This window comes from Homarus americanus, unplaced genomic scaffold (assembly GCF_018991925.1).
Source record: "Homarus americanus isolate GMGI-L3 unplaced genomic scaffold, GMGI_Hamer_2.0 scaffold32929, whole genome shotgun sequence".
NCBI lineage: Eukaryota > Metazoa > Arthropoda > Malacostraca > Decapoda > Nephropidae > Homarus > Homarus americanus.
In genome coordinates this window covers 21366104-21393743 of record NW_024737097.1, presented here as the reverse complement: position 1 = coordinate 21393743, position 27640 = coordinate 21366104, and the positions used below count along the sequence as shown (strand labels likewise).

Genomic DNA, 27640 nt, shown 5'->3' with positions numbered 1-27640 from the left:
GTAGAAAGATGTTAAAAAAAGGGTAAGTTCATGGTTTGAAAATAAGTAGTGGTCGAGTGGAACACGTTACCAAACATCGTTAACTCTAACATTCTGGGTAGCTTCAAATATAGGTTGGACGTATATATGAGCGATAGGGGTTGGCTGCAAAACGGGACTGCCAAGTAAAAGCAGGTTTCCTCCATTCTTATGTTCTTACTCCGCCAAGACGGTGGCTTATGATCTGGTGCTGCTGCCTTTCTTTGTGACTGGCACTACGACTGCCTGATCTCTTGTGATACATACTGTATTATACTGGATAGACTTTTGGACTTATCGACCAACACATGATTTACTCCACACCCAGCGTGGATAGAAAACTGCCTACATGACCGCAAGCAATGTGTGGTGATTAATGGCACAATATCATCATCTGTACCTGTCACAAGCGGGGTATAGTGGATACTCTCCCCTACAACTGCTGGCTGATCACTTGTCCGCTTACCAGCCAACCAGCGGCGAGTTCTGAATGTGATGGGCCTCACTTTCGGACTGCGCGGTGATTGGCCCGTACCGCCTTCACCTGAACCAATCAGCAGCGCCGCTCACTTCACACCTATCTAGCTAATCAGGCAGAATCATGTACAGGTAAATATCTCTTAGCCTCGCCGTGAAGGCCATTCTAGTCTCCGCTCTCAAACAAGACCTTCTATCAACAAGCTCCCTAGCACTGCATTGTGTGTATATATATATATATATGTATGTATGTATGTATGTATGTATGTATGTATGAGCCTAACAAATACAAATTTGACAACTGGCCACATACAACACGCTACAGGGGTCCCACAGGGCAGTGTATTGGGCCTGCTGTTCTTTGTTTGTTTGTTTGTTTGTTTCATAAATGACATGCCTGACGTACACTCCATACAAATGTTTGCGGATGATTTACCACAGATGCCAGCAACAAACATGAAGCTGAAGCCAGCTTCGGCTTTGAAACCAGAGGCACGACACGGGCATGGCTTCGAATTTTCCTCTTTACACAGATACACTGACTATCGTGACGTTAGAGCTAAGCTGATATCTCATTTTTTCTGTTCCCACGATGACCTGCTTGCCAAGAGATGTGTTCTACAGTCTCAGTGATGTCGCAGCAGTACCCTCCTATTAATATTGGTCTAATAATAATCATAGGCCCAGGGGTTCCTAACCATTTTCCAGTGCGACCCCTGATCATTATATATATATATATAATATATATATATATATATATATATATATATATATATATATATATATATATATATATATATATATATATATATATATATATATATATATATATATATATATATATATGTATATATATATATATATATATATATATATATATATATATATATATATATATATATATATATATATATATATATATATATTCACGGTGTCACGCGTCATATTCGTAATTTCTTCACACAAACACACACTAAACCACGTGTGAAAAAGACAACAAGAGTATTGTTTAAGCTCTCGTATATTTAACAAATCTTCAGAAGCAGATTACATAAATATACAGTCAGAGAGAGCTACCTATTTTCTCTGTCACACCCTGGAGACCTTCACCAGGTAGCTCGGTCAGGTCAAGGTCAATGTAGACCTTGGGTCAGGTCTACCTGACCTGTTCCCGCGGAGTTGGCTGACATTTTTCAGAGGTAGATAGCAGTTAAACCTTGTTTGACTAGTCCCTGGTACACAAATAAACAATTAAAAAAAGGTAGGAACACAATGGTTAGAGACTCGATGAAAATGACTACTAATCAAATGTGACAATATAAGTAGAAGGGGAAATTCTTCAGATAGGTGCGCTCTGGTTGGGTATTATTCAGTTGATGACCAACCCATGACCTAGCACTCAGGTAATGCGGTCAGTGACAGGTTACGGTGAGGTAGGAATTATCTTTACTTACTGGCAGGTTAGGTTAGCCCTAACCTGACCAATTCTATATTGCAACTACATTCACAGTGCTTATGTTTTATTTTCGCTTTAATGAAATTGGTGTATTTTTGTTTCCTGACACATATTACATTCATTAGTTGACTTAATATACCAAAATATAGTGAGGGAAAGCAATTCGTCAGTTTGAACAGGGTTGGGGGAAGATTCTTAAATTGGCTGCTCTGGGGGGGGATAAATAATCCAACAATTGAAACAATGGATAAAATAAAAGTAAATAAATTGTTACGATAAGCAACCTTTTTCAGTCTATACGGAGATTCTAAACTTACCCCCAAGAACAATCAGCTTAAAATTAAGTCGGCTTATTTCAAAACCTTGCGACAACTTAGAATACCATATGTATACCCATCAACATGTCACCCCAGAGTCCGGCAGGGTGTCATTTCTTCAGGTGGGGTTAGGACCCTCCACGGTTGTTAATCTTCAGGCTAGTGGAGTCAGGACCTTCCAGTCAGGTAGGAGGACTACATAATAGTAACTCATGAGACATAAAGGCAAGCATGCTTCCCTGTTGGGCGCTGTAGACGCTTCTGCGCTTACACAAGGATGTAGGGGGAGTACAATAAAAAAAAAAGTGGGCTCAAAATTTTTAGTCATAATCATCAGTCGACCATGGCACGCAATCAATACCTGTACCTTCCAAACTGTCGTCCTACCACTGTTGTGTGATGATTCCTCTAAAGTTATTCGGTGGCTTCAACAAAACAGACTTTTAAAGCGTGAAGTGAAGTATGATACTGTGAACCACTCGGTCAATTTTGTGGCTGTCCACAAATTGCTGTATAGTACCCTTTGTAATATGCACCACAAAGATGCATAACACAAAGGAATATATTTATGTTATCCTAACTATACAAATTATATTCACTGTGGGCTGGGGTGACGATTCTTCAGGTGGAGCAGGCTGGGGTGACAATTCTTCAGGTGGGATATCCCGGGGTGACAATTCTTCAGGTGGACATTCTGGGGCGACGATTCTTCAGGTGATCCACTCTTTCTGTTATTCAGTGCATATATTAATATATCATTGCAATAACAAGTATACGGTGCTACTATAGTGTGCAGTCGGCAAAGATATCTTTAGTCTAACCTGACCTAAGCTAAGTAACTTAACCTAATTATTTAGTAGACCACACGCTATAATAGCTTTCGTCTTTATTCAAGACATCCTAAGGTGCCTCTGAAGATGTCTTGAATGAAGACGAAAGCTAAGGTTCTCCATTGTTTCCCTTTTCCATGTGTGATTTTATCAAGATTTATCGTATCCACGTTTCCATTGTGGATCTACATGAAATATATATATATATATATATATATATATATATATATATATATATATATATATATATATATATATATATATATATATATATATATATATATACATACATACATACATACATACAAGTTGTATAAGGATCTCCTTGTGAGGCTTGTAACGTGTGGTAGCAGGGTTGCCAGATAGCCGTTTCCACGGCCAAATTATCTAATTTGGCCGTAAAAAATTTCACCTGGCCGTGAAAAAATGGATGGTCACGGCCAAACTATATGGCCGCCGAATTTTGTAAAACACGTATTAATTCCTCATCTAGTGGAATTTGAAGAAAAGTCTAGCAGATTTTCAAATTTCACAATGAAAATGCTGTCTCAGTGACCTCACCTAATCAGTGACCTCACCTCTTCACATGTTTACGTGACCTACTGAGCTGACTGATCTTTCTAATTACTACCTTAGTTGTTTGTTCTCATATTTGAGTTGTTCAGGCTGAACGTGTCCAGCATATGGGTTAGCTTCAGAGCTTACAAAGCCATTCCGAGTGCTAGTTTTCAAAATGTCCACTAGTAAATGGAAAGGGTCCTACGACAGTGGCAGAAAATATAACAAACCAGGGGACGATGACGAACTAGACGTTTTTGCTTACGCCAACTAGTGTTATCAAGTTCTCCACCATTATCATGCTCCACCACCATTTCAGATTAAGGTAAATCTTCACTGTAGATTATAGATATGTTTATGTAATTATTGGGCTCTCAATTCTAAGTGAAAATTTGGCTTTATTACGACATTTTAAGTGGATATTGTAGGGGATACTTTTATTTTGTGTGGATTGCAAAATAGCCTTGTGCTTCCCATCCAAAAGTTTTGGCCTTAAGATGGCGTGAAGTTGGCCGTGAAGCTTGTCGTACATCTGGCAACCCTGTGTGGTAGTGGTAGTCGTCGTAACAGAGACTTACTTGTGGAGGAAGGGACGAGTTTGCACTTCAGCCTCGTGGCGTGTACCTGAAGGGCTTCCAAGGCTTAGGATGGCAGGTGAAGCTCCTTGTTGCATGCGCGCTGCGTGGCAACATTTAAGAAAGGCAGACTCTACACTAGGTAATAATTATTATTATTATTTGGAATGGAAATATATCCATACACTAACCACAGAAGCACATAAATATGGAAGTTTGAAGTAATAAGAACATAAGAATTGAGGAAACTGCAGCGGGCCAATTGGCCTATACTAGACAGCCTGGTGGGCTTGTAGTGGATTTCTCCCCTACAAACATGTTTTTAATGACATGTTAACTTTGCTTAGTATTCCCTTAGCAAAGTTGTTTAACATGTCATTAAAAACAGGTGTAGTACCAGAATCCTGGAGGATAGCGAATGTAATACCGATTTTCAAGAAGGGGGACAGATCACTATCCTCTAACTACCGCCCAATCAGTCTAACATCAATAGTAGGCAAATTACTGGAAGCAATCATTTCAAACTCTATTCGAAATCACCTGGAGAAGCACCGATTGATCAATGATTCCCAGCATGGCTTCACAAGTGGACGTTCTTGCCTAACTAATCTATTAACATTCTTTTCATAAGTTTTCGAATCGGTGGACGAGGGGCACAATTATGATGTGGTATATCTCGACTTTAGCAAAGCCTTCGACAGAGTCCCCCACGAAAGACTAATTTGAAAGGTAGAAGCTCATGGCATCAAAGGTGACATCCTTAAATGGATTAGGGCGTGGTTACAGGACAGGAAACAGCGAGTGAGCATTAACGGCACTAAGTCCCATTGGAGCAACGTCACAAGTGGAGTTCCCCAAGGCTCAGTACTTGGACCATTACTATTTATTATATACATAAACGACATAGATATCGGCATTGACAGCAACATAAGTAAATTTGCTGATGACACTAAAATAGGACGTGTTATCAAATCTGACGAGGACTCGGTAAAACTACAGGAAGATCTAAACAAATTTTTCGAATGGTCTGAAAAATGGCAGATGAAATTCAACCTCGACAAATGTAAAGTACTCAGTATAGGAGATGTAAACGGAAACCAGATACCAGATGAACAACGATGCCATAGAGAAATACGACTGCGAGAGAGATTTAGGAGTAATGATAAGTAGGAACCTTAAGCCAAGTAAACAATGTGTTTTTGCTCGTAACAAGGCTAATAAAGTACTTGGGTTCATACAAAGGAGTGTTAGTTACAAGACTAGCGAGGTCATCCTAAAACTGTATCTTGCTCTTGTGAGACCACACCTGGATTACGCAGTTCAGTTCTGGTCACCGTATTACAGAATGGATATAGAATCCTTGGAAAGAATTCAGAGGAGAATGACAAGACTAATCCCGGGCATTAGGAACCTTGAGTATAGAGACAGGTTAAAGCATCTTAATTTGCACTCCTTGAGAGACGTAGAGCGAGGGGCGACCTGATAGAGGTGTATAAGTGGAAGGCAGGGCTAAACAAAGGGGACATTACAAAGGTACTCAAACTATCCAACCAGGAGCGAACTCGTAACAATGGTTTTAAATTAGACAAATTTAGATTTAGGCGTGAAATAGGTAAACACTGGTTTGGAAACAGAGTAGTGGATGAATGGAACAAGTTACCAAATATCATCATTAACTCGAATACGCTGAATTGCTTCAAACATAGGTTGGATGCTCATATGAGCAATAGGGGTTGGGTGTAAACGGGACTGCCCAGTATGGGCCAATAGGCCCGCTGCAGTTTCCTCCATTCTTATGTTCTTATGTTGTCGTTGAGTAGCTGACCCCGCGAATTCCACATTGTATGCCTCGTGGTCTAGGTCAACCAGCGCTGCCCACGGAGCGGGTGTCAACTATCTACCCACGCCTACCTCCGCTATAAAAGACCTGACCTCGTGGTGACCTCTCTCTTCTTCTAGCTACAGCTGCAGCAAGCAACACCTCCTCCTCCTCCGCTGCTGCCTGGCGGCCCTCGCTCCCGCCGGCGAGCCTGGCGACCCACAAGCTGTCCTCCTCTGAGCATCCTCACCAACCAGCTCTCTCGACATCACGCTTGTAACCACGCTGCCACTTCCCAGCACCAAGCTGCATTGTACATCCAATACAACATGTATACAGAGAGCACATTGTGAGTTTCCTTTCTCCATCCCATCCTGAGTGTGAACCAAACATTCCATACCCCACAAATGGTGACCCCCGGAGATTCGCACTCACACAGGATGGAGGAGAAACAGATTATGCTCCCAGTCTTCAAGCAACATGGAAGACTGGCTTATCCACCCAGAAGCAGCTCTCATCAGCTCTACAGCTACTGTCTCTAAACCGCAGGTTAGACACCCTAGAGCAGCACTGCTTCTCTAAGCAGACACCAGCTCCTCTTCCTGCCCTAAGCACCACGTCCTACCGACCCCAGCACACCCGTCCTGCCTCAGACGCCGCCCCCGGCCCAGCAGTACCCCCTGCCGCTCCTCCTGATGCAGCCCCTGCTCCCGACGTGGCCCATGCGCCTGAGTGCGGACCAACACACCCCTCTTTTCTCCCTCAGGTACTCCTTGCTACTGTCCTGCACCCTGCTGCTGTCGTGGACCCAGCTGCTGTCCTGAGCCCTCATCCGCTTCTGCTGATGCAGCCCCTGCTCCTGACCCAGGCCCACACACCCCAGCAGGCGCATCTGACGACTCTGTACCTGCCATGAGGGAAGCACAACATTCATCGCCTCCACACACCCTTTTTCTCCCTCTCTACTCTGTAATGGGCCCCTGTCTCATCAACAGAACATATTATATAAATGGGTCAATACATCTGATATTATATTAAGATTCACCACCCTGTAACTTTCCACTGTCTATGAGTAAGACGTGAGTTGTACACGTGAGCGGGCAACTCTCCCAGGAGGGAGTGGCCCATAGTCAGCATATCTGTAAGCCCGCACAGCGAGGCCCTCACTCTTTAGTCGCTCACAACAACTTATATCATAAGGGCGTGACCTAACGTTTATAATACATAAATGCCGTCCCTTTCTCATTCACTCCTGTACAGTGGGACTTACGGTCGATCTACACTCAGGAAATATATATATACAACCCTTTTATAATAAAACAAGGAACTACCATTTGGGTTTCGTTACTTAAACCCAAATAATAAATATATGTGAACGGCCTGATTAATTGCACAGGCAGCCGATTCAACTCCCACAGATAGTGTGTATCTAGACAGTTGTCTCCTCTAGCGACCGGCTCATCCACACCATCGCCGTTATGGCTCACATGTGGCATGCACCGCCTGTTCTGCCTCACTTGTGCCATGCACCCCTGCAGACAAGTCTCCTACACTGCCTGGAGGGAAGGAGGGAGTATTGTAGTGGATTTCTCCCCTACAAACACTGTTTGTCGCTGAGTAGCTGACCCCGCGAATTCCACAGTGTATGCCTCGTGGTCTAGGTCAACCAGCGCCGCCCACGGAGCGGGGGTCAACTATCTACTCACGCCTACCTCCGCTATAAAAGACCTGACCTCGTGGTGACCTCTCTCTTCTTCTAGCTACAGCTGCAGCAAGCAACACCTCCTCCTCCGCCGCTGCCTGGCGGCCCTCGCACCCGCCGGCGAGCATGGCGACCCACAAGCTGTCCTCTGAGCATCCTCACCAACCAGCTCTCTCTACATCACACTTGTAACCATGCTGCCTTCCCAGCACCAAGCTGCATTGTACATCCAATACAACATGTATACAGAGAGCACATTGTGAGTTTCCTTTCTCCATCCCATCCTGAGTGTGAACCAAACATTCCATACCCCACAGGCTAATACCGTAAAAAAAAAAACTCATCCACTATCTTTTCAAACCAGTGTTTGTTTACCTATCACACCTATATCTGAATGTCTTAATTTAAAACCATTGCTATGAGTTTGCTCCTGGTTGGATAGTTTAAGTACCTTTTTATATCACCTTTGTTTAACCCTGCCTTCCATTTATGCATCTCGATCAAATCGCCCCCCCTCACTCTACGCCTACAGCTAGCATTTCTGAAGGCTTGGCATTACCAGAGTAATTATCATGCCACCTTAACAACATCAACCTAGAGAAGTCGACTTGTGAAAGAGACCTAGGGGTACTTGTAAGCCCGGACCTACGGCCCAGAAAACAGTGCGTTAATGTTCGAAATAAGGCAAACAGAGTATTGGGTTTTATATCTAGAAGTGTAAGTAAAAAGAGTGCAGAGGTCTTACTGCAACTATATCTTGCGCTAGTCAGGCCGCACCTCGATTATGCAGTTCAGTTCTGGTGCCCCTATTATAGAATGGATATAAATTCACTAGAGTCGGTGCAGTGAAAATGACAAAAATGATTCCGGGACTTAGAAACCTTCCATATCAGGATAGGTTAAAGAAACTTAACTTGCATTCCCTAGAAAGACGAAGAGTGCGGGGAGATATGATAGAAGTATGCAAGTGGGTGAAAGGAATCAATAAAGGTGATATAGATAAAGTTCTTATAATATCCGAGCAGGATAGAACACGGAACAACGGATTCAAGTTGGATAAGTTTAGGTTTAGGAGGGAGATAGGATGGAACTGGTTTACAAATAGGGTGGTGGACGAGTGGAACAAGCTTAGCAACTTTGTAGTAAGTGCTGGAACGCTGGAAAGTTTCATGGATGATAGAGAGTGGTAGTAACTCTCGACAGGAGCTGCCATGCACAGGCCAACCGGCCTATTGCAGACTCCTTATTTTCTTATGTTCTTTTGTAAGCCCACACTCAAAGTCACTCATGATACTAATTGGATTAAATACAATGTCTTGTTTGCCCATATGATCCTATAGAATTAAGAAGATTCGTAAATATGTATATTTACTCTACACAAACAGTACACAGCTGTGAAAAAATATCCACGGTACACTTCATGACTAGTAAACTGAGTGGACAACGTTCGTCCATAAATACTGTATATTGTGAAGTGCTCATTGTGTTTAAAATCTCACTGGTGCTGAATGTGATGAGGTCGTCATCTTGGTCCTCAACCAGCTTACCTCTAGTGTTGCTTGTCACTGATTGTTTTGTCCTTTATATGTATAACCTTCATGAATTATATTAGTGCCGCAAACTCGAGTAATTTTCTCTGCCACAATGAACAAAGGACTGTTAATTGAAAACTTACTTTTCCTCCCAAACATATGGCCTTAATAAATGAACTCACTATTTCCACCAGTTTTAAGCCTTGATTCTACAGGTTGACAATCCCTTATCGGAAATCCTTGGGGCCAGATGCATTTCGGATTTCAGAATTTTCCAGATTTCGTATTTTTTTTTTTATATACGTATATATATACAGGGATCAGCCCACCCGGGCACAGGTTCACTGACCCACATTGGGGCCTGGGGAGCTAAATTGTAATAATAATAATAATTCATTGGTTTATGTCGTGTTTCTCACTTTTGATCTTTTCATTCTTGTATTTCTTTATTATTATTATTATTGTTATTATTATCATTATCATTTTATTATTACAGTATTATTATTTTATTTTTGTGTATTTTTTTATAAATTTTATTTACTATGAATAATTATAATAATTATTATTGTTATTATTATTATTATTATTATTATTATTATTATTATTATTGTTGTTGTTACATTTTTGCCCCCAGGCCCCAAATGTGGGTCAGTGACCTGTGCCCAGGTGGGCTAATCCCTGTAAAAAAAAATACGTAAATACAATAAAATTTGCTCCACAAAAAACTTTAGGTTTTCAGATGTTTTCGGAATTTCGGATAAAGGGTTGTCAACCTGGTATTATGGGGTCACCTGAGGTCAATTGAATATTAAGCTTGTCAACCGGAGTTACTGACAGGATCTATATATACTTAAAAAAAATTATTATTATAAATAGTGAGAAACGATATATGTATGTTGTGTTGTCAAAGTAAGAGAAACAATTGAAACACTGCAATTAACGTATGTGTAAATGAGGCAGAAAGTCAGATCAGCAACCTGGGACTTTTTTTTAAATATTTGTGATGCCATATGTCTGCAGGGTCTACCATTAGACAATACATTATACCTGTATAGTGGGGTATGCTATAACGAATCTAATTGGTTCTAGAACCTCGTTCGTTATAGGATTAATCCATTCCAGGCCCCCAAAGACAACCACTTAACACTGAAAAAATTCTGTGGAAAATGTGAAAAATACGGTACTTTATCTTACCTTAGTGTTGTTCAGCATGCAGGACAGGAGGCAGAGGAGGGGAGGGGGGGAGGAGAGAATTATGGAGAAGAGGTGGAAGGAGAGGAGTCATCCTTCCTAGCCCTCTTTTTTGACTGTCTCACAGGCACTTTGTCTGTAGGTTTTTTGTTACCTTTGTAAAGAAGGAATCCAGGGTTGGCTGCTTCAACCTTGATTTCTGGACCTTCCAAAAGTAGTTCATAACATTGTCATTAAACACACTCATAGCCTTTTGCACAGAACCAACATCAGGATGATAATCCTCAGCAAGTTTGGACAGTTTGCTCCAGCAAAAGAACGCATCCTTGAGATCTTTGGTTGGAATGATGCGGCTTTCCTCCTTGTCCTCATCCTCCCCTGACTCCTCGGAAGTTAAGCTCCGCTTCAGTGTCTCGTTTTGTTCTTTGTGAAGCTCAAGCAGCTCCTCAGTCAACAGTTCCTTACTGTGCTCTTCCACCAACTCCTCAACATCATCATCATCATCCACTTCCAGGCCCATGGAATTGCCCAGAGACACAATTTCATGAACAACAGCCTCTTCTTCTAACTCTTCGAAGCCTTCAAAGTCTCTTTGAAGCACACATTCAGGCCACAATGGCCTCCAAGCAGCACAAAGACACCTCACAGTAACCTCTTTCCAGGCTGAGGTAATTAAAAAAACAGCATCTGCTATATTGAAGTGACTCTTCCAGAATTCCTTCAAACTAACATCACTGGAAGAAGTGGATGCAAAACATTTTCTAAACAGTGCCTTTGTGTACAGCTTCTTAAAGTTAGAAATTACCTGTTGATCCATGGGCTGGATGAGAGGTGTTATGTTGGGTGGCAAGAAGTGCACAGTGATGAAGTTGAACTCCTCTGGCAATTCAACCATGAAATTAGGAGGGTGGGCTGGTGCATTGTCCATCACCAACAAAGCTTTCAGTGGAAGATTATTCTCCCTGAGGTATTCCCAAACACTGGGTCCAAACACCTCAATCACCCACTCAGAGAATAAATTCCTGGTCACCCAAGCCTTTGGGTTTGACCGCCACATAACACCAAGGCGGGTCTTCCTAATGTTTTTGAAAGCTCTGGGGTTTTCTGCATGGTACACAAGGAGTGGCTTTATTTTGCAGTCACCAGGAGCATTAGCACCAAGAAGGAGGGTAATCCTGTCTTTCATTGGCTTATGGCCAGGGACAGAAGTTTCCTCCTTGGTAATGTATGTACGGCGAGGCATTTTTTTCCAAAAAAGTCCAGTTTTATCACAGTTGAATACCTGCTGAGAAACAAAGCCTCCCTCTTTAATCACATTCAAAAAAATGTCATGGTGTTCCTTAGCTGCTTCCTTATCTGCACTAGCAGCATCACCATGTCTCACAACACTATGTAATTTATTTCTCCTTCTGAAACCAGTAAACCACCCCTTGGTACCCCTAAACACTGGCACTGGGAGTCTTGGCTTTAAGGTCCTCAAACAATTGTCTGGCCTTCTCACAAATTATAGCTTCACTAATGCTATCACCTGCCATTTCTTTCTCCTTTATCCACACTAAGAGTAAATTTTCCGTCACCTCAATCACATTGCACCTTACTTTGCTAAGTCTAGAGATTCCCTTAGCCACTTGCACAGTTTTCAACTCCTCTTTATTCTTTAAAATCGTACATATAGTCGATTTAGCCATCCCATACTCATCACTAAGTTTCGCAATGCTTGTTCCATCCTCATGTTTCTTTATGATTTCTTTCTTAGTTTCAAGAGTTATGAGCTTTCTCACTCGCTTTGGACGATTGATTGTTACAATTGTACACTTGTATAACAAAATATTTATACAAATAACTCGATTTCCACATCAAAAGACGAAATTTCAACAATAACAGTGGTGCACTGGCTACACAATGAGACAAAGATGGTGCCTGACGCTCTTGTTGTGGGTCGCGGTATAACAATATTCATGCGCCAGGCGAAATAGTCCCGTATTCATCCGCGTTCGTTGTAGGAGTTTCGTTCGTTATAGCATTGTCAATTTTATAGGTAAAACCGTTCGTTATAGGAATATTCGTAGTAGGATCTGTTCGTTATAGCATACCCCACTGTACTTCCAATATCTTCCTAGGCGGTAGCACCACCCTGCCGAGTACCTACTATACTTGGTACTGTATAACGAAGTACTTGGGTTCATACAAAGGAGTGTTAGTTACAAGACTAGCGAGGTCATCATAAAAACTATATCTTGCGCTTGTGAGACCTCACTTGGATTACACACTTCTGTTCTGGTCACCGTACTACAGAATGGATAAAAAATCCCAAGAAAGATTTCAAAGGATAATGACAAGACTAATCTCTGGCATTAGGAACCTCAAGTAGGTAGTAGGCAGCTACCAAACAGGGAGGTACTACCGCCTGGGAAGATATTGGAAGCATAATGTGTTGTCTAATGGTAGACCCTGGTGCCATATGGCATCACGAAAATTGTCTTATGGTAGACCCTGCTGCCATATGGCATCGCAAAAATTGTGACCAAGTCCCAGGTTGCTCGTTAACATAAGAACACAAGAAAATAAGGAGTCTGCAATAGGCCGGTTGGCCTGTGCATGGCAGCTCCTGTCTAGAGTTACAACCACTCTCTATCATCCATGAATCTGTCTAGCCTCCTTTTAAAACTTTCCAGCGTTCCAGCACTTACTACAAAGTTGCTAAGCTTGTTCCACTCATCTACCACCCTATTTGTGAACCAGTTCCTTCCTATCTCCCTTCTAAACCTAAACTTATCCAACTTAAATCCGTTGCTACGAGTCCTATCCTGCTCGAATATTATAAGAACTTTATCTATACATATCTCCTTTATTGATTCCTTTCACCCACTTAAATACGTCTATCATATCTCCCCGCACTCTTTGTCTTTCTAGGGAATGCAAGTATAGTTTCTTTAATCCATCTTGATATGGAAGGTTTCTAAGTCCCGGAATAATTTTCGTCATTCTTCGCTGCACTGACTCCAGTATCTAGATCGTTTATGTAGATTATGAACAAGAGTGGGCCCAGTACTGACCCCTGGGGAACCCCACTGGTTACACAGTCCGGCTCTGATTTAACACCATCTACGCTGACCCTCTGTGTTCTATCAGTGAGCCATGATTTTATCCAATTTAAAACTTTCCCCTCGATACCATGAGCCTTAACTCTTCTCAGATGCCTCTGATGCTGTACTCTGTCAAACGCTTTGCTAAAGTCTAAGAAAATAACTTCGTAATTTTCGTAATTATCTACCACCTCAAAGACTTTCCTAAAAATCGTCAGCAGATTGTTAGACAAGATTTTCCCTTTGTAAACCCATGTTGAGTCATAGATTAATTTGTTTTTCTCTAAATGCGATCGGATGCTATTTGCTATAATTGATTCAAGATATTTCCCCACTACTGTCGTCAAACTGATCGGCCGGTAATTTGACGCTGATGCTCTGTCTCCCATTTTGAATATGGGTACTACATTTACCTGTTTCCACAAGTCTGGCACAACTCCCGTGTCAAATGATTTTGTAAATAAATTTACGAGTGGTCTGCTAATCTGTTCCTTACACTCTTTCAAAACTCAAGGGAAAATTTTATCCGGCCCTGGGGATTTTGTCTTCTTTAATTTATTTATCTTCTTAAGAATATCCTCTTTTCTGATATTCTTGAATTTCTCTTCTTCATTTCCCCTAAATATCAGTTCCACCGGTGGCATTTCTTCTGTGAAAACTGATATGAAGTAGCTCTTTAATGCTTTGCTTATTTTCTCACTATCATCGATCACTTCCCCTCTCTCTGACTTTAAAGGTTCCACTTTGTCCTATGTACAGTACCTGGAAAAATCCCTTGGGATTCGCCTTGGTTTCTCTTGCTATCCTGATTTCGTAGTCTTTCTTTGCCTTCCTTACATTGTTCTTAACATTCCTAGATAGTTCATTATATCTATTTCTGAGATGCTCCTCCCTTCCCTTTAATTTCTTTTAAATTCCTTTCTTTATTCCTATGTCATGTTTAATTTTTTTGGTTTTCCACCTTGGCTCATTCTTATTTGACCTAATTTTTCTGTATTATAGATGCATATGTACAAGGAATAAAACAAAGTTTGTCATCATACTGCACTGCCCTGACAGAGACCACTGAATTTGGTTTTGCAAGTGGTATGTTTGGTGTACTGTATTGTACTGCCGTGCTACATGACCTCACTGGAGCATATTTTTAACTACGTATAGTTATTACTGTCAATAATTTCCATGGCAATAAACATGTACAGTATAATATTTTTCACACAAAAAGATCATCCCCAACAATACCAAGTAGTGCTTTCCACTATGCAGTACATGTACTGTACAGTACAGTGGTCCCTCGGTTAACAAACACAATTCGTTCCAGAAGATCATTCATTAACCGAAACCATTGTTTCAATGGGATTTTGGGTAATTGGTTCCAGTTCACCGAAAATTACTTACAAAGTAAAAAAAAAAATGCAGTAAAGTATTCTTACTTTAAGGTGTGTATGTAGAAGGCTCCTGGTTGATGATGATGATGATGATGATGGGAATTAGAAGTGGGGGTGGAGGAGAAGGGAGAAGAGAAGGAAGTGGGGGTGGAGGAGAAATCACCCCATGCTTGATGCCGTCATTTCACCCATAAAATTTTAAGTTCACTAGGTGCAATTCAAGATAATTTTTTTTTAAATCAACACTCCACTATATATTGTCAATATGTTATATAAATTTCAGAATAACTTATAATTGTACTGTAAAAGCTTAAAAATACTCTTGTGTTCAAGAGACCCACAAGCAAGATGTTTCCTCCACTGAACAGAGATACAAACTGAGGCCTTGGTGGGTAAGTGAAGTGGCTGATGGGCACACCAAAAACTAGCTCCCTGTACTGCAATTATGTTAAATAAGTGTTAAAATTACTAAAAAATTTAATATAAAACTTGGAAAAAAATTTTAATAGTACAACCTTCTTGATATTTACTCCAATTTTAACGAATATAAGCCCTAGAACCGATTTCTGTATTGGCGGACTAATCTTCCAGCTAGTGAGCAAGCCAAAGCATGTCAAAAAATTATCGTAAGAATTTCGTTAACCGAATTTTTGTTCGTTAACTGAAATGAAGATTCTTATGGAAGGTAATTCGTTAACCGAGGCGTTCGTTAACCTAGGGACCACTGTATTTGTTTTGCTCCTTTTTTTAATTTATGGATAATAATATTTATGAATATTATGTAGTTATTATATTAATACTAGACAAATTATGCTGTAAGCCAAGTGTCATACTACTGTACTGTATACTGTAGTTATAAAAAAATTACAACCCACATTTATTTAGCTTTTTTGTTTAGTTTGTTGTCTCTAGAGGTCAGAAATATGTGGTAACAGTTTGGATCATACAGCTTTCAGTATGCTCTCATCAGTTTTAGGTACAGTAATCTACTAACTTTTGCAGAAAGGTATTTGTTCATTGATATGTAATGGCCAATTGTTAACTTAATAATTTCTTTGCATTACAGTGAGTGAAGTAAAAGAGTTGAACTCCAACGGTGAGGAACAGGTCCTGCACAATATATATCTTCGCGAGAAATTTAAAGTAAGTGATTTGTCAAGTCCCTATTGTTATACTTGAGTGATCCTAAGTCTATACTCAGTGCTTGTTTATTGTTACTGTACTGTGCTGTAATGAGTTATTTTCTTCAAAAAATAGTTTGATTCTTGGAACTAATTTAAGTACAGTTACATAAATGACAACTTCATAGATTTGCAGTTAATACTGTAGATAGAAAATTGCTCTCAATCAATTTCTATATAGTATTTACATTTTTTTTCTGGAAACACTCTAGCATTACTTAAGTGAGAAATACAGTAGATACATTAAATGTCTTGGTAATGAATCTTTTTTTTATTAATCAGGAGAGCCCCTGTATGAATTTTTGAGGGCGTTGTATTTTAATTAGTCACCTTATTCCTGTACACAATTCTCTCTCTCTCTCTCTCATATATATATTCATATATATATATATATATATATATATATATATATATATATATATATATATATATATATATATATATATATATATATATATATATATATATATATATATATATATATATATATATATAGACTCCTGTAATATGTAAAGTTAATACTGTATCTCAAATGCGGTACTTTGTTATATTATAAATGATGGTCGTAAGATTATCATTTAAATGTAACACTGATGATAAGTAGAAACAAGAGGAAAACTGATTAAACACCTCACTCCTCCTGTCTTAAACCATCACCAACCCTCTCTCCTATTACTTGAAATTAAGTGCACTTGTAATGCAGGGATAAATTTATCCCACTAGCTGCTACTATTTGTAAGGTGTGGGGGGAGGGGATATATATACTATATACAGTCTCCTCGACTTACGACGGCCATGGTCGTATAAAATATTTTTCACGTTGTGTATTTTCGAGTCCCGGCGTTAGTGATCGCGCTGTGTACTGAAAAAAATTTTGTTTGTAATTCCCTTTAAAATGGCTGACAAGTGTAAAAGTGAGAGTTCTCGTGCTGCTGAGAAGAAAAACAGACACCCATTTTAGAATTTTTATGTATTATTTTTTACTTACGACCAATTCGACTTACGACCTGGTCGTCGGGACGGAACCCCGTCATAAGTAGAGGAGAGACTATTCCAATAATACGTATTTAAGTAATTATTAGATGTTTTAATTATCTGTATGTTGGCCTGGCAAGTTAATGCTAGGCATTTACATACTTACAGTAGGTATAAAGCTAGGTGTCGCATTCTGGATTGAACAAAAATACTATATATATTCCATCAAATGATAAATCTTTGTATTAGTTCTTGAATTTAATTCCATCGGTTGAGAATATTTGTAAGAGGTTACTCTTATAGTTCTTTTCTTTAGCTATTGTGGTTCTTTCAGTTTTTCCAGGTTATTTTCTGTCTTTCTTTCAATGTTCTTATTTATTTATTTATGTATTTTATTTATCTATTTATTTATATATTCTTTATCTTTCTTTTCTTATTGTATTATATATTTCTTTCAATGTAATTATTTCTTTGTGTATTTCCTCTTACTTTTATTCTCAGCTGTGCTCAGTTAAACTGTACAGTGTTCTGTTCAATAGATTAGCCTGGGAAAACCATATCATTCTAGCATTACACCTTAATATAACTATTATACTTACAGTAGACTACCACCACCCAGGCTTTTATTTAGAATATAACTGCTATCATTAAAAGGGTTAGTGTAGTAGACACGAGAGGTTAGGCACGTAAGTTAGAGTGTTTATTTTATGATAAGCCAAGTTTTAGAAGAAAGAAGTGGTGATATTGACATTATACTTAATCAATATTTATTAAAATCAAATGTGAATACAGTAGTATGAGAATTTGAACCTTCATTCACGACAACAAAAACTAGGTTCTGTCACTGATTACTGTAACACTCGGGCAAGAATGGGTCACTAGGTCTTACTGTATAAGTTACAAAATAGATTATCAAGTATTTGTTACAACTTCAACAACTGTAACACTTAGACAAAAAACGGACCACTTGGTCATACTTTATAAATAGCAAAAATAGATCTTCACTTAAAATTCAATAGTTATACCTCCTTACGGGTGTTATTATACTGACAATAAAGATGGTCTCTTTACACTTACTAATAGCACAGTGATATTATTACATTACTTGTAACATCATGTTATTGCTGGATGAACAACAAGGAAACGTACACCATGCCATCTTGAATTACACCTCGTGAACTTAAAATTTTATTGTTGAAATTACTGCATCAAGCTTGGGTCCCCTGAAAGGTGATTTCTCCTCCATCCCCACTTCCTTCTCTTCTCCCTTCTCCTCCACCCCTACTTCTAATTCCCATCATCATCATCAACTAGGAACCTTCTACATACACACCTCAAAGTAAGTGTACTTTACTGCATTTTTTTATTTTATTTTTTTAACTGAAGAAATTAATCTGACCCAAATGTACAGCAACTGATTGAAATGAATGTGTAAGTAAATGCGTCAAGTGGGACCTTAGACGTGCCTGAGTTGCCATACGCCTCGTATATAATTGCATGTATGGGAGACGATCGTCACTTTTTCTGATGCTCCTCCATTGTATTTCAGGTATGTAACTAGTGCCTCAGGACTGCCATATTAAGTAACTTTAACTCAGTTGAACTTTGTTGAATATATCAGTGTTCATGTTTTAACATAGTCGAAAGTCTTATGTCTCGAGTGATAAAATAACGTAACTAGACATTGTCTGTGTTGATCCACCATGCGCTTCCCTTGCCAGACAAGTGTGATATTTTGTGTTTGATTTTAGACTATTTTTGGACGTTCCTTCATCGTATCTCGGGCATGGTGTGTGTGTTGTTGCTGATACTCGCAACTACTGAGAATCAGTAGTTGCCTGCAGGCAAAATGTCTTTAATCTTGTGAGATTAAAAATAGAAGGAGTGACGCACCCTGGGAGCTCATAATTGCCCTCACCACTCTTATCACATTAATTTGTGTCCACTTCCAGCAGGCACAACTTGCATGTCGTTTCAGCATAACTGCTACCATCAACACTGCTAGTCTCACTCCTTCTACTTATATAGTTAACTCTGTGTTCATATCAACTATTTTCCGTATTACCGTTATCATAACACTTACATATGTTATCCTAAATGGGCGAGTTGTCTGTCGGAATTAACTTTTTCGTAAGATGGCAGGTCAAATGGTAAAGAAAACGCTTAAATTCACGACGGTAATGATATTTTTAAATAAATTGAGCCAAAAGGTGTAAAAAATGAGGGTTAAAGTTGCTAAAAAGTCATGTGACTGCAAAAAGCTCTGTGATTGGTTGTGACATCACAGGTTGTTTCGAGTAAGAGCCTGGAGGCAGCCAGTTGTGGTGTATGTGTTGTTACCAGCAGAAATACATGACTTGTGGCCATATACAATGTTGATATACACAGGCATACCTTATTTTTAGGTTAAGATAAATTACTGCTCTAGTATCATCGTGTGTATTTACTTGCTGGCTGCCAAAATGATGCAAAAGACCGATAACTCCAACATGGCCAGGGGGATGGGCTTGAGATGATCAGGTGACAGATGTAATTTAACGTGCTTCATAGCTGGATGGCAGAGCTCTTGATAATACTCTACAATCATAAAGACATCTACTTTTGGTAAATTTTTTTCATCTGCCTTGATGAACCCTGGTAGTAGTTATCCAACCTTCTCGGTTGATCGGCTCTGTAAATAAATATTATTAGATAATTAATTTTGCTTTATTGTGCAACACAGTAATACTATATTGAATATATAAATACTGCTAAGTACATTAACTAATTCAATGGATATTAGCTGCCCCTACTACAAATTTCATAAACATTCCAAACAATAATGGTATTATTTTGGTTTTGGTCATCTGGGGAACCTTAAGATTCTAACTATGGGATTAAGTACTCTAAACAATAAGACACATTATCTCTACGGGATTTCTGTTGCAAAGCATTTTTCGATCGCATAAGAAAATACAGGTCATGTGTTAGGTTAGGTTAGGGGATGATAAGTTATAAGGTTAGTTTAACATTCATTGGTATGGGGGGGGTAACTCAAAACTAGTGATTTCCGATAGAAATGAAGGTTAAAATCGTTCATAACACGTCGCAAACCATCAGAATAAAAAACCATAGTCTGCATGTCTAAGTACAGGGATGAACCAAAACTTAAAATTTACCCAATACAGTATAGCCTATCTTGAATCTAAGCAGCCAAATACTTATGGTAGTTAAAGTAAAATTTTGCCCATTAATTAATACTGTATAAATGATGATATATCCCAATGCAGTCTCAAAACAGTCTCAAGTCCAAACAATGTCATTACTTCTAAATTGACTCGTATCTCCATCTAGTACTGATATACTCTGTAAATGCACTGGAAAAAAAAGAGGAGAAAGTCTAGCAGGTAAGAATACATGACAGCTGAGCTGGTGTGAACATGTTGAGTATTTTATGTCCTTAAGCTGCTCTTCACGGCACATTTCTTCACTTACGAAATGTCCATGATTTAGACCATAAAAACACCCTTAAAACTTACCTGAACGTCGCATTTGGGGTCTGAAGAGGCCACCCTTTGTACTACCTCCAACTGCAGCGTTGAGTTTGTTGGAGAACATCGTCTGTGGGAAAACTGGTGATTTCATTGCAAATGGCGACCCTGTTTCTAGAGAAATAAACTTACCTCGACTATTATAGCAGGACTTTAAACTTTTATTACAAATTATATATATACCGTATCACTACAAATGTGACAGAGTGTATTTCTTGTGTTTACCCGGTACTCAGAACCGTCAACTCGTCCATTCCACCATTACCGCTTGCACAGTGCGTGCGGTAACACAACTTGAGTTTGGGTTGTCTGTCAGTAACTTTGTTGTTATTAAATTTTTACTTAAGTAATTTTTTTATAGAGTGAAATAAATTATTTTAAAAAATCAAAATTTTTTTGTGTGAGGGTAAGTAAGGATGTTACAGGAGGAAATCGATGGCAGATTAATGGTGTGTGTGTGTATGCATATTATTTTATTTTAATTGTATACTGCTACAGATATTGTTATACTGTATGTTTATATTACAATACTGTACTGTATTACCAATTTTTTTCCCTATATTTCAGGACTTCCAAAAATCTTTGGAAAATGAGTTCAGCAACATGATTGATAAACGTCTGGGAGACTTTGAGGAGGAGAACCTTCCTGTAGCAGAGTGTTTGGTCAGAAGCACTTCAGCTTCCTTCACTTCTGCACTCACAAGATCACATAGTAGATGTAAAGAGTATGTTTCAAATATTTGGCAAACGAAGAACTCATTTTTATTTACCTGTATTTTTTTCAAGTAGTGTACTGTACTGTAGTGTACAACTCAGTACAGTACAGGGTATACATCTTTCATACCTGTTCAGCATCTTTTCTGGATACAGTAATGCAGTGTTTATAACTTGAAAGGGCTGTAATACTGTACAGTACTTGACAGTATTTCCCCCCAAAAAAATCAAACAAATTCTGTTTTTTTTTCAGGTGTGGCTATGTAAGTACAGTACAGTGATGTATGAAAAAGTTTTGTTCCTGAAAAATGTCTCATGAATCAAAATTCATTAATCAAAGCACACTTCCCATAAACTCCTAATATAAAAGCTGAGATATGTACCTACATAAGAAAAAATCCCAAAATGTCTTAAAATACAGTACTGTACTACAAAACTATGTTTTAATGCAAATTCTTGGTGTGTCATACTTTTTATGAAGACTATTGGTGCTGACGGAGAAAGTTGAGGGTTTTAAAAATTGGGTAAAATTTTTAAATTTTCTTAGGAAAAAGAAAAGATTTGCTCACTGAACACAATAGTGTGATCAGATTTCTGTATGCCGAATGAGAGCCACAAACAATGGGAAGGAAAATACTGTTGGACCGGTTTATATTATTGATTCCTTATACAGACACTCCCAAGTTTACGCAAAAGATTGCATTCCTGGACCCTATCCGTAATCTGAATTTTCTGTAAACCGAAAATGATCCTTCCATAAGGTTAATATGTACTGTACTGAGCATGGGACACAAAAATAAGTCTCACAAGGGGATGCACTCAGCTGCCTTATGCACAATCCTCCGCAAATAGTGTTGTTATGCCGTACTAGTTACCTTCCATAATAACAGAAATTCTTGCATAACCCAAAATTTTTTATAATGGGACTTATAGGAGGTATTCCATATCCTCGAATTTCTGCAAACCAAGTGTTTTGTAACTCGGGTAGGTTCTGTATTCTCATATGAAAGCCTCTTATGGTGTACAATTCATCATGAATAATATAACATCATCAATAATAGAAAAAAATACAATAAATACCAGAATTGTAAAGCAACTAAATAAATTTACATGAGTACGTAGTACTGTACTCAACGGGCGGATCCAGGAATATCAAAAGGGGTGTTGTCCAAGAAGTTGTGGGTGGGGGAACATTGCTAGCGCACCTGAAGTCAATAGTAAATACTTTTTACTACACTAAAATGCCTGAGTACCATACTGCATTAAAGAAAAAGTATTGGAATTTTCTGGTGAAAATGGGAGGTCTGGATCTGCTCTTGCTCAAGTAACATTTTTGGGTACAGGTATTTACTTTATAAAAATAATGTTTTTTTTTTTACTTTTGCCTTTGCTTAAGTATAGTGTTTTAATACTTTTACTTCAATACAATTGAAAAAAACAAAACTCGTTACTCGTTACATGCAAACTAATAACAGATTTTTTAATTAATTTATTAATTGTTAACCATAGTAAAAGAGTTTTGATATTCATTCAGTTTATTTAGCCAAAGGAACACAGATACAGAGTCAATAAAAATCCTATTACAGTGGTCCCTTTATTAACAAACAGTTCAATTAACGAAATTTCGGCTAACGAGAGGGGGGGGGGAGGGGGGCAGTACAACATGGGTTGTGTTAATGTGGAACAAGAGGACATAGCTGTCAGTATTATGTCTAGTTGACAAGTACTTGTACAGTATATTTATTGCAATGGTAATTTATATCTGTTTACATGATAATTTTTGATAAAACGGTTTTGGTGGTACTGTACAAAAAAAGTAGGTATTACGAAAAATATTAATACTTAGACAATAGATATTTTTTTAAGATATGATTTAAAGGAAGAGAACATAGTCGTTGCTCGGGTGGGTGGGGGTAAGTTGTTCCACACCTTCACACCATGATATTTTATGGAGGTCTGAGACTGAGGGAAGTGCATGGGGGGGGGTGGTCTTAGTAGTTCTGGGTGCCTTAAGTTGTATCTCTGATTATTCCAGAACTGGAAATGATTGGAAATAATTATTGTGGAGCCATGAAGGGTACAGTGTGAGTGTGTGGAGACACCACGTGGTCACATACCTAGAGGTCTCTTGAGGTGAGGTGACATCAGGTGGTCATGACTGCAGACATTCCCTTTGATCTTCTTGTGTCCATTAGCACCTTGACCATCCACCTCACCTAGCCTACCCTCTTTATCTCTCCCTCCCCCATCGAATCCCCTCTCTTCTCCTCCACCTTTCCTACAGGGGCTTGGTCTTCCGGTAAGATGTCAGTTGCTCTTTGCATATACCTGTACCTTAAATAAATTTCAAAGAGGCTGTGATTCTAAAATTCTTACTAATTCTGTCTTTGATATAAAGCGTGTACTGTATCTATACATAAGTATGAGAATGAATGTATTTAAAATTCTGCTTAAATAACTAAGTACCACTGGTTCCCCCCCCCCAGCACCCAGCAGATGTTACGTGGTGCAAAAAATTCAGCCACTCCTCAATTAAAATCGGAATGTAGCATTACCACAGCCACACTCCAATTAGAGGGACAGTTCATGATGAGTCTTTATCAGACTCAGTCACTATAGAGGCAACAATCATCCACAAACTCCTTAATTGAAGGAGCTTGATAGCTACTTAGCATGCCCAGGGGATGGAATAGAGCGACTGAGGTCTTTCCTGACATATGTGACTTATCTCTCAAGCTTAACACCCCACTACCTGCATCTGCTGCTTATACATGTCTGTTTAGTCATGCTGGGCTTATTATTTATTATTGCATGAATTTTTCACATCCCAAGGGGGCAACAAGCCCTAGTCACAGATTATGCAGTCAGACACTTAATTCATTGGTACTCGTGTCTCGCAGGACACACGATGACTTGTGATATGAAGACAGTATTGTTATGCAAGGACAATAGGAGTTAGCTCCCACCAAAACATGGGTAGCATACTAGAATTAAATCTAAATTGTTACGATTAAGTGGGTGGTGACTCAGCTGGTAGGATGTCCCTGACAGGGGGACAGTCAAGGCAATAGTGTTGAAGGGTTTTAGCATTGGGACAGTTACAGAGTGTACAGCAAGTGTAGTGTGGATCATCCCACGTCTCAGATACTTGCCAGATAGGTCTGTATCCTAACCTAATGTGAGCAGATACAACATTATATCTGCGGATCATAAGTCCACATCGACTATACTTGTGTGGATAAGGAAGAAAGTGCTCATAGTGTTGGTTGGATATACTCTCAGCCCGTACACTATCCCTGGTTACAAATCTTCTTAATTACAAAATTCTCCAGCTTGTACATGCCATTACTCAATTTTGTAATTAAGAAGATTTGTAACCAGGCGAGAAGGTTGGGTCACCTTACCCTCTTGACCTGACTACCAACCATTGCGGTGCTATTTAAAGATTAGTAGGGTCATTACCTAATACCTGACCATTGTGGACCTGGTCTCACCCTCCTCTGTATATATACACCTTGTTTTGTACTTCTCTTTAGTCTGTACTCACCCCTGAAGATGTGAATTACACGAAAGCGCTTGGGAACTTCGTGTTTTCTTCTTTCCTTGTGGTTATCAGCATATATATATATATATATATATATATATATATATATGTATATATATATATATATATATATATATATATATATATATATATATATATATATATATATATATATACACATACTGTATAGTGATTTAAGGGCGATTTAGGGGAATTTTAGGAGTGTTTCTGACTTTATGCGTTTTGGGTGTTTACTTTGTACTTTTTGGTGAGCTAGAACCAATTACCCAATATCCCATTGGAATAATGGATTCGGTTAACGAACGACTCTGTGGAACGAATTGCGTTCGTTAACCGAGGGACCACTGTATTGCAAATATGTGTGTGTGTGTAGATGCGCATGCACACACACACACACACAAAACACAAACAAATAAATAATAATGGGAAAATACTCTTACAAATAATCGGAAACAAATTTCTTAAAAATGTGACAGTCTACCCTCAATTACATTCTCTAAATAGAGCACGTACTTGAGGGTAGACTCACATTTTTAATAAATTTGTTTCTGATTATTTGTGAGAGAATTCTCCAATTATTACTTATTTGTACACATTTTGTGTGTGTGTGTGTGTGTCTACACACATGCATATGAAAGCCCCCACCCCTGGTCCGCAAACGTTATTCGCAGATTTGGCGATTCGCGGCCATCTTGAGAACCTAATCCATGCATATTTGGGGGGCCCCCTGTACTACACTACAATACAACATACACTACTTTTAGCAATATTACTTTGATACTACATGATAAAATGGACAAACAATGATAATGAAACCTAAAAAAGTAGGTACTGTAATTACGTTTAGGAAGCTACCCTGTGGCCGAGAGTGTGACGTGACAGGCAAATAGTCACACTGTTACCTGATAACCCGTGCTGGGCATTTAAACAGTGGAACGAGAAACTTCACCCGGGACGCTCTAGTCGGGCATTCTGGAACATTACCCAGGGCGTAGCAGTTAATTACATTCACGGTGGTGTTGTACTTGTACTACTATTTTTCCACCACAATTTTGCATCCCAAATCATTGCCTCTATTCCAGTCTCCTGCACCATGAACACCCCTTGCACATGATGGTTGGTGATGCACATGTGCCTGGTACACATGCAACACTTGAAGCAATTCTACCTCAGTTTCCTCATCACATTCCTCCTGATCTTAAAGCACTTTTCCTACACTTATGATTTGTTCACTTGGTAAATTTTCCAGTTCTTCAGTCTCAGTCTCGCTGTCTCTAATTCCCATAATATTGTGCATATTTTTCTGGGTCTCAAGGCAACATTGCTGAGGCGATGGGTCTTTCCACATGTCTCACTGGAAATGCCAGATACCTCCTCCATGACAACAAAATACAAGGGTATGCTTCTGATCGAGGGAGGGACCAATATGGAGAAGGAAATGTGCAGAAATCAGGCAATAAACTTAAAAATTATGGCGTGGAAAGATGCTGATCATATAGATGATCACTGTCATTATGGGACAAAAGGTGCTCATCATCTATTTATGATCGCCATCGTTTATGGGTTAACTTATAGATTGTAACGTGTAGTATTGATAGTATTAATAATTTCAAATAGGATACACTGTACAGTGATATCTACGTTAGCCGGAACAATTGGTGCAGAGCACTTCCGAGAATGAGATATTTCCCGGTAACGAAATGACTCTCTCAAAGCCGGATAAAAGATTCCTCATTCCCAGAATATTCTGGATACCGGGAAAATTTTCTTGGAAATTCTAGAAATTGCACATTACATCACTTCTCGAACCTGGAAAGAAATCCCCCATCCCCGGAATATTTCCAGGTACCGGTAGTTTCTAGAATGACGCACGATTTCATCCCTCAGCCGGAAAAAATTCCCCATCAGAATTTTCTGGATGCTAGAAAACTTTTCTCCGAATTTCTGGAAAATGTGCCTGATTTTCATCTCTCAAACCCAGATAAAAAAATCCCCCATCCATGAAATTTTTGGGCACTGAAAATTTTCTCAAAATTTTCCAGAATGTGTGTCCATCGGAAAATAGTTCCCAAAGCCGGAATTTTCCAGAAAATTGTAGCTTTGGGAACGATTTTCTGAGAAAATTTTAATCCCGGCTATCAGAGAGTTCTAATTAAGAGGGATTTCGGCTAACAGAGATACAACTGTATGGTAAAACTGCATTTTGCTGAAATTTAATTATTTGTTTAATTAATACGTAGATCAAAAAAGCCTGGCGAACTTCCGTGTCGTATGTACGTACCCCGTCCATCATTGTTGAAGGAGTTACTGGCTATCAACCACATGGAGAGCATCTATAACATCTTTGTGGCCATTCTTGTTCTACTCTTCTTCAACAAAGTCTTAGAAGAAATTGTACACACTGGCAGGTTGGTAACTGCACATTGTTAATTGGGTGATTAGTGTAGACTAGTTGGGTAGTAACTATATATTTTATAAGTACAATACACCACTGTCTTGCTTTGTTCTTTGTATAGGAATTATTTTCAAAGGAGGTAGATAGGTAAAGTGATATCCCGTTAGCCAGAACAATTGGTGCAGAGCACTTCGGGGGGTGAGAGATTTCCGGCTAACAAGACGACTTTCTCAAACCTGGAAAAATTCCTTATCCCCGGAACCTTCCCCCTATTACTGGGAAAAGATTCCGAGTGTCTAAACTAGATTTCTTGCACAGACGCACACTAGCCCAC

At 39.0% G+C, this 27640-nt stretch overlaps 1 protein-coding gene across 4 annotated transcripts in view; it reads left to right on the top strand.

Moving 5' to 3' along the window:
* The window catches only part of LOC121873321 (sterol O-acyltransferase 1-like), an 80207-nt gene that overhangs the window by 11970 nt on the left and 40597 nt on the right, over nucleotides 1-27640 (top strand). For 3 of the 4 annotated variants that reach the window (XR_006090216.1, XM_042376834.1, XM_042376836.1), the window contains exons 2-4: nucleotides 16013-16089; nucleotides 21200-21357; nucleotides 27152-27319. Coding sequence is in view for 3 of the 4 variants with exons in the window: in XM_042376834.1 (XP_042232768.1) it covers nucleotides 16013-16089; nucleotides 21200-21357; nucleotides 27152-27319 (403 nt within the window). In the remaining variant the exon portion in view is untranslated. Of the gene's footprint in view, nucleotides 1-4115; nucleotides 4374-16012; nucleotides 16090-21199; nucleotides 21358-27151; nucleotides 27320-27640 lie in introns of those variants that run through there. The other variant, XM_042376835.1, reaches the window with a different exon arrangement.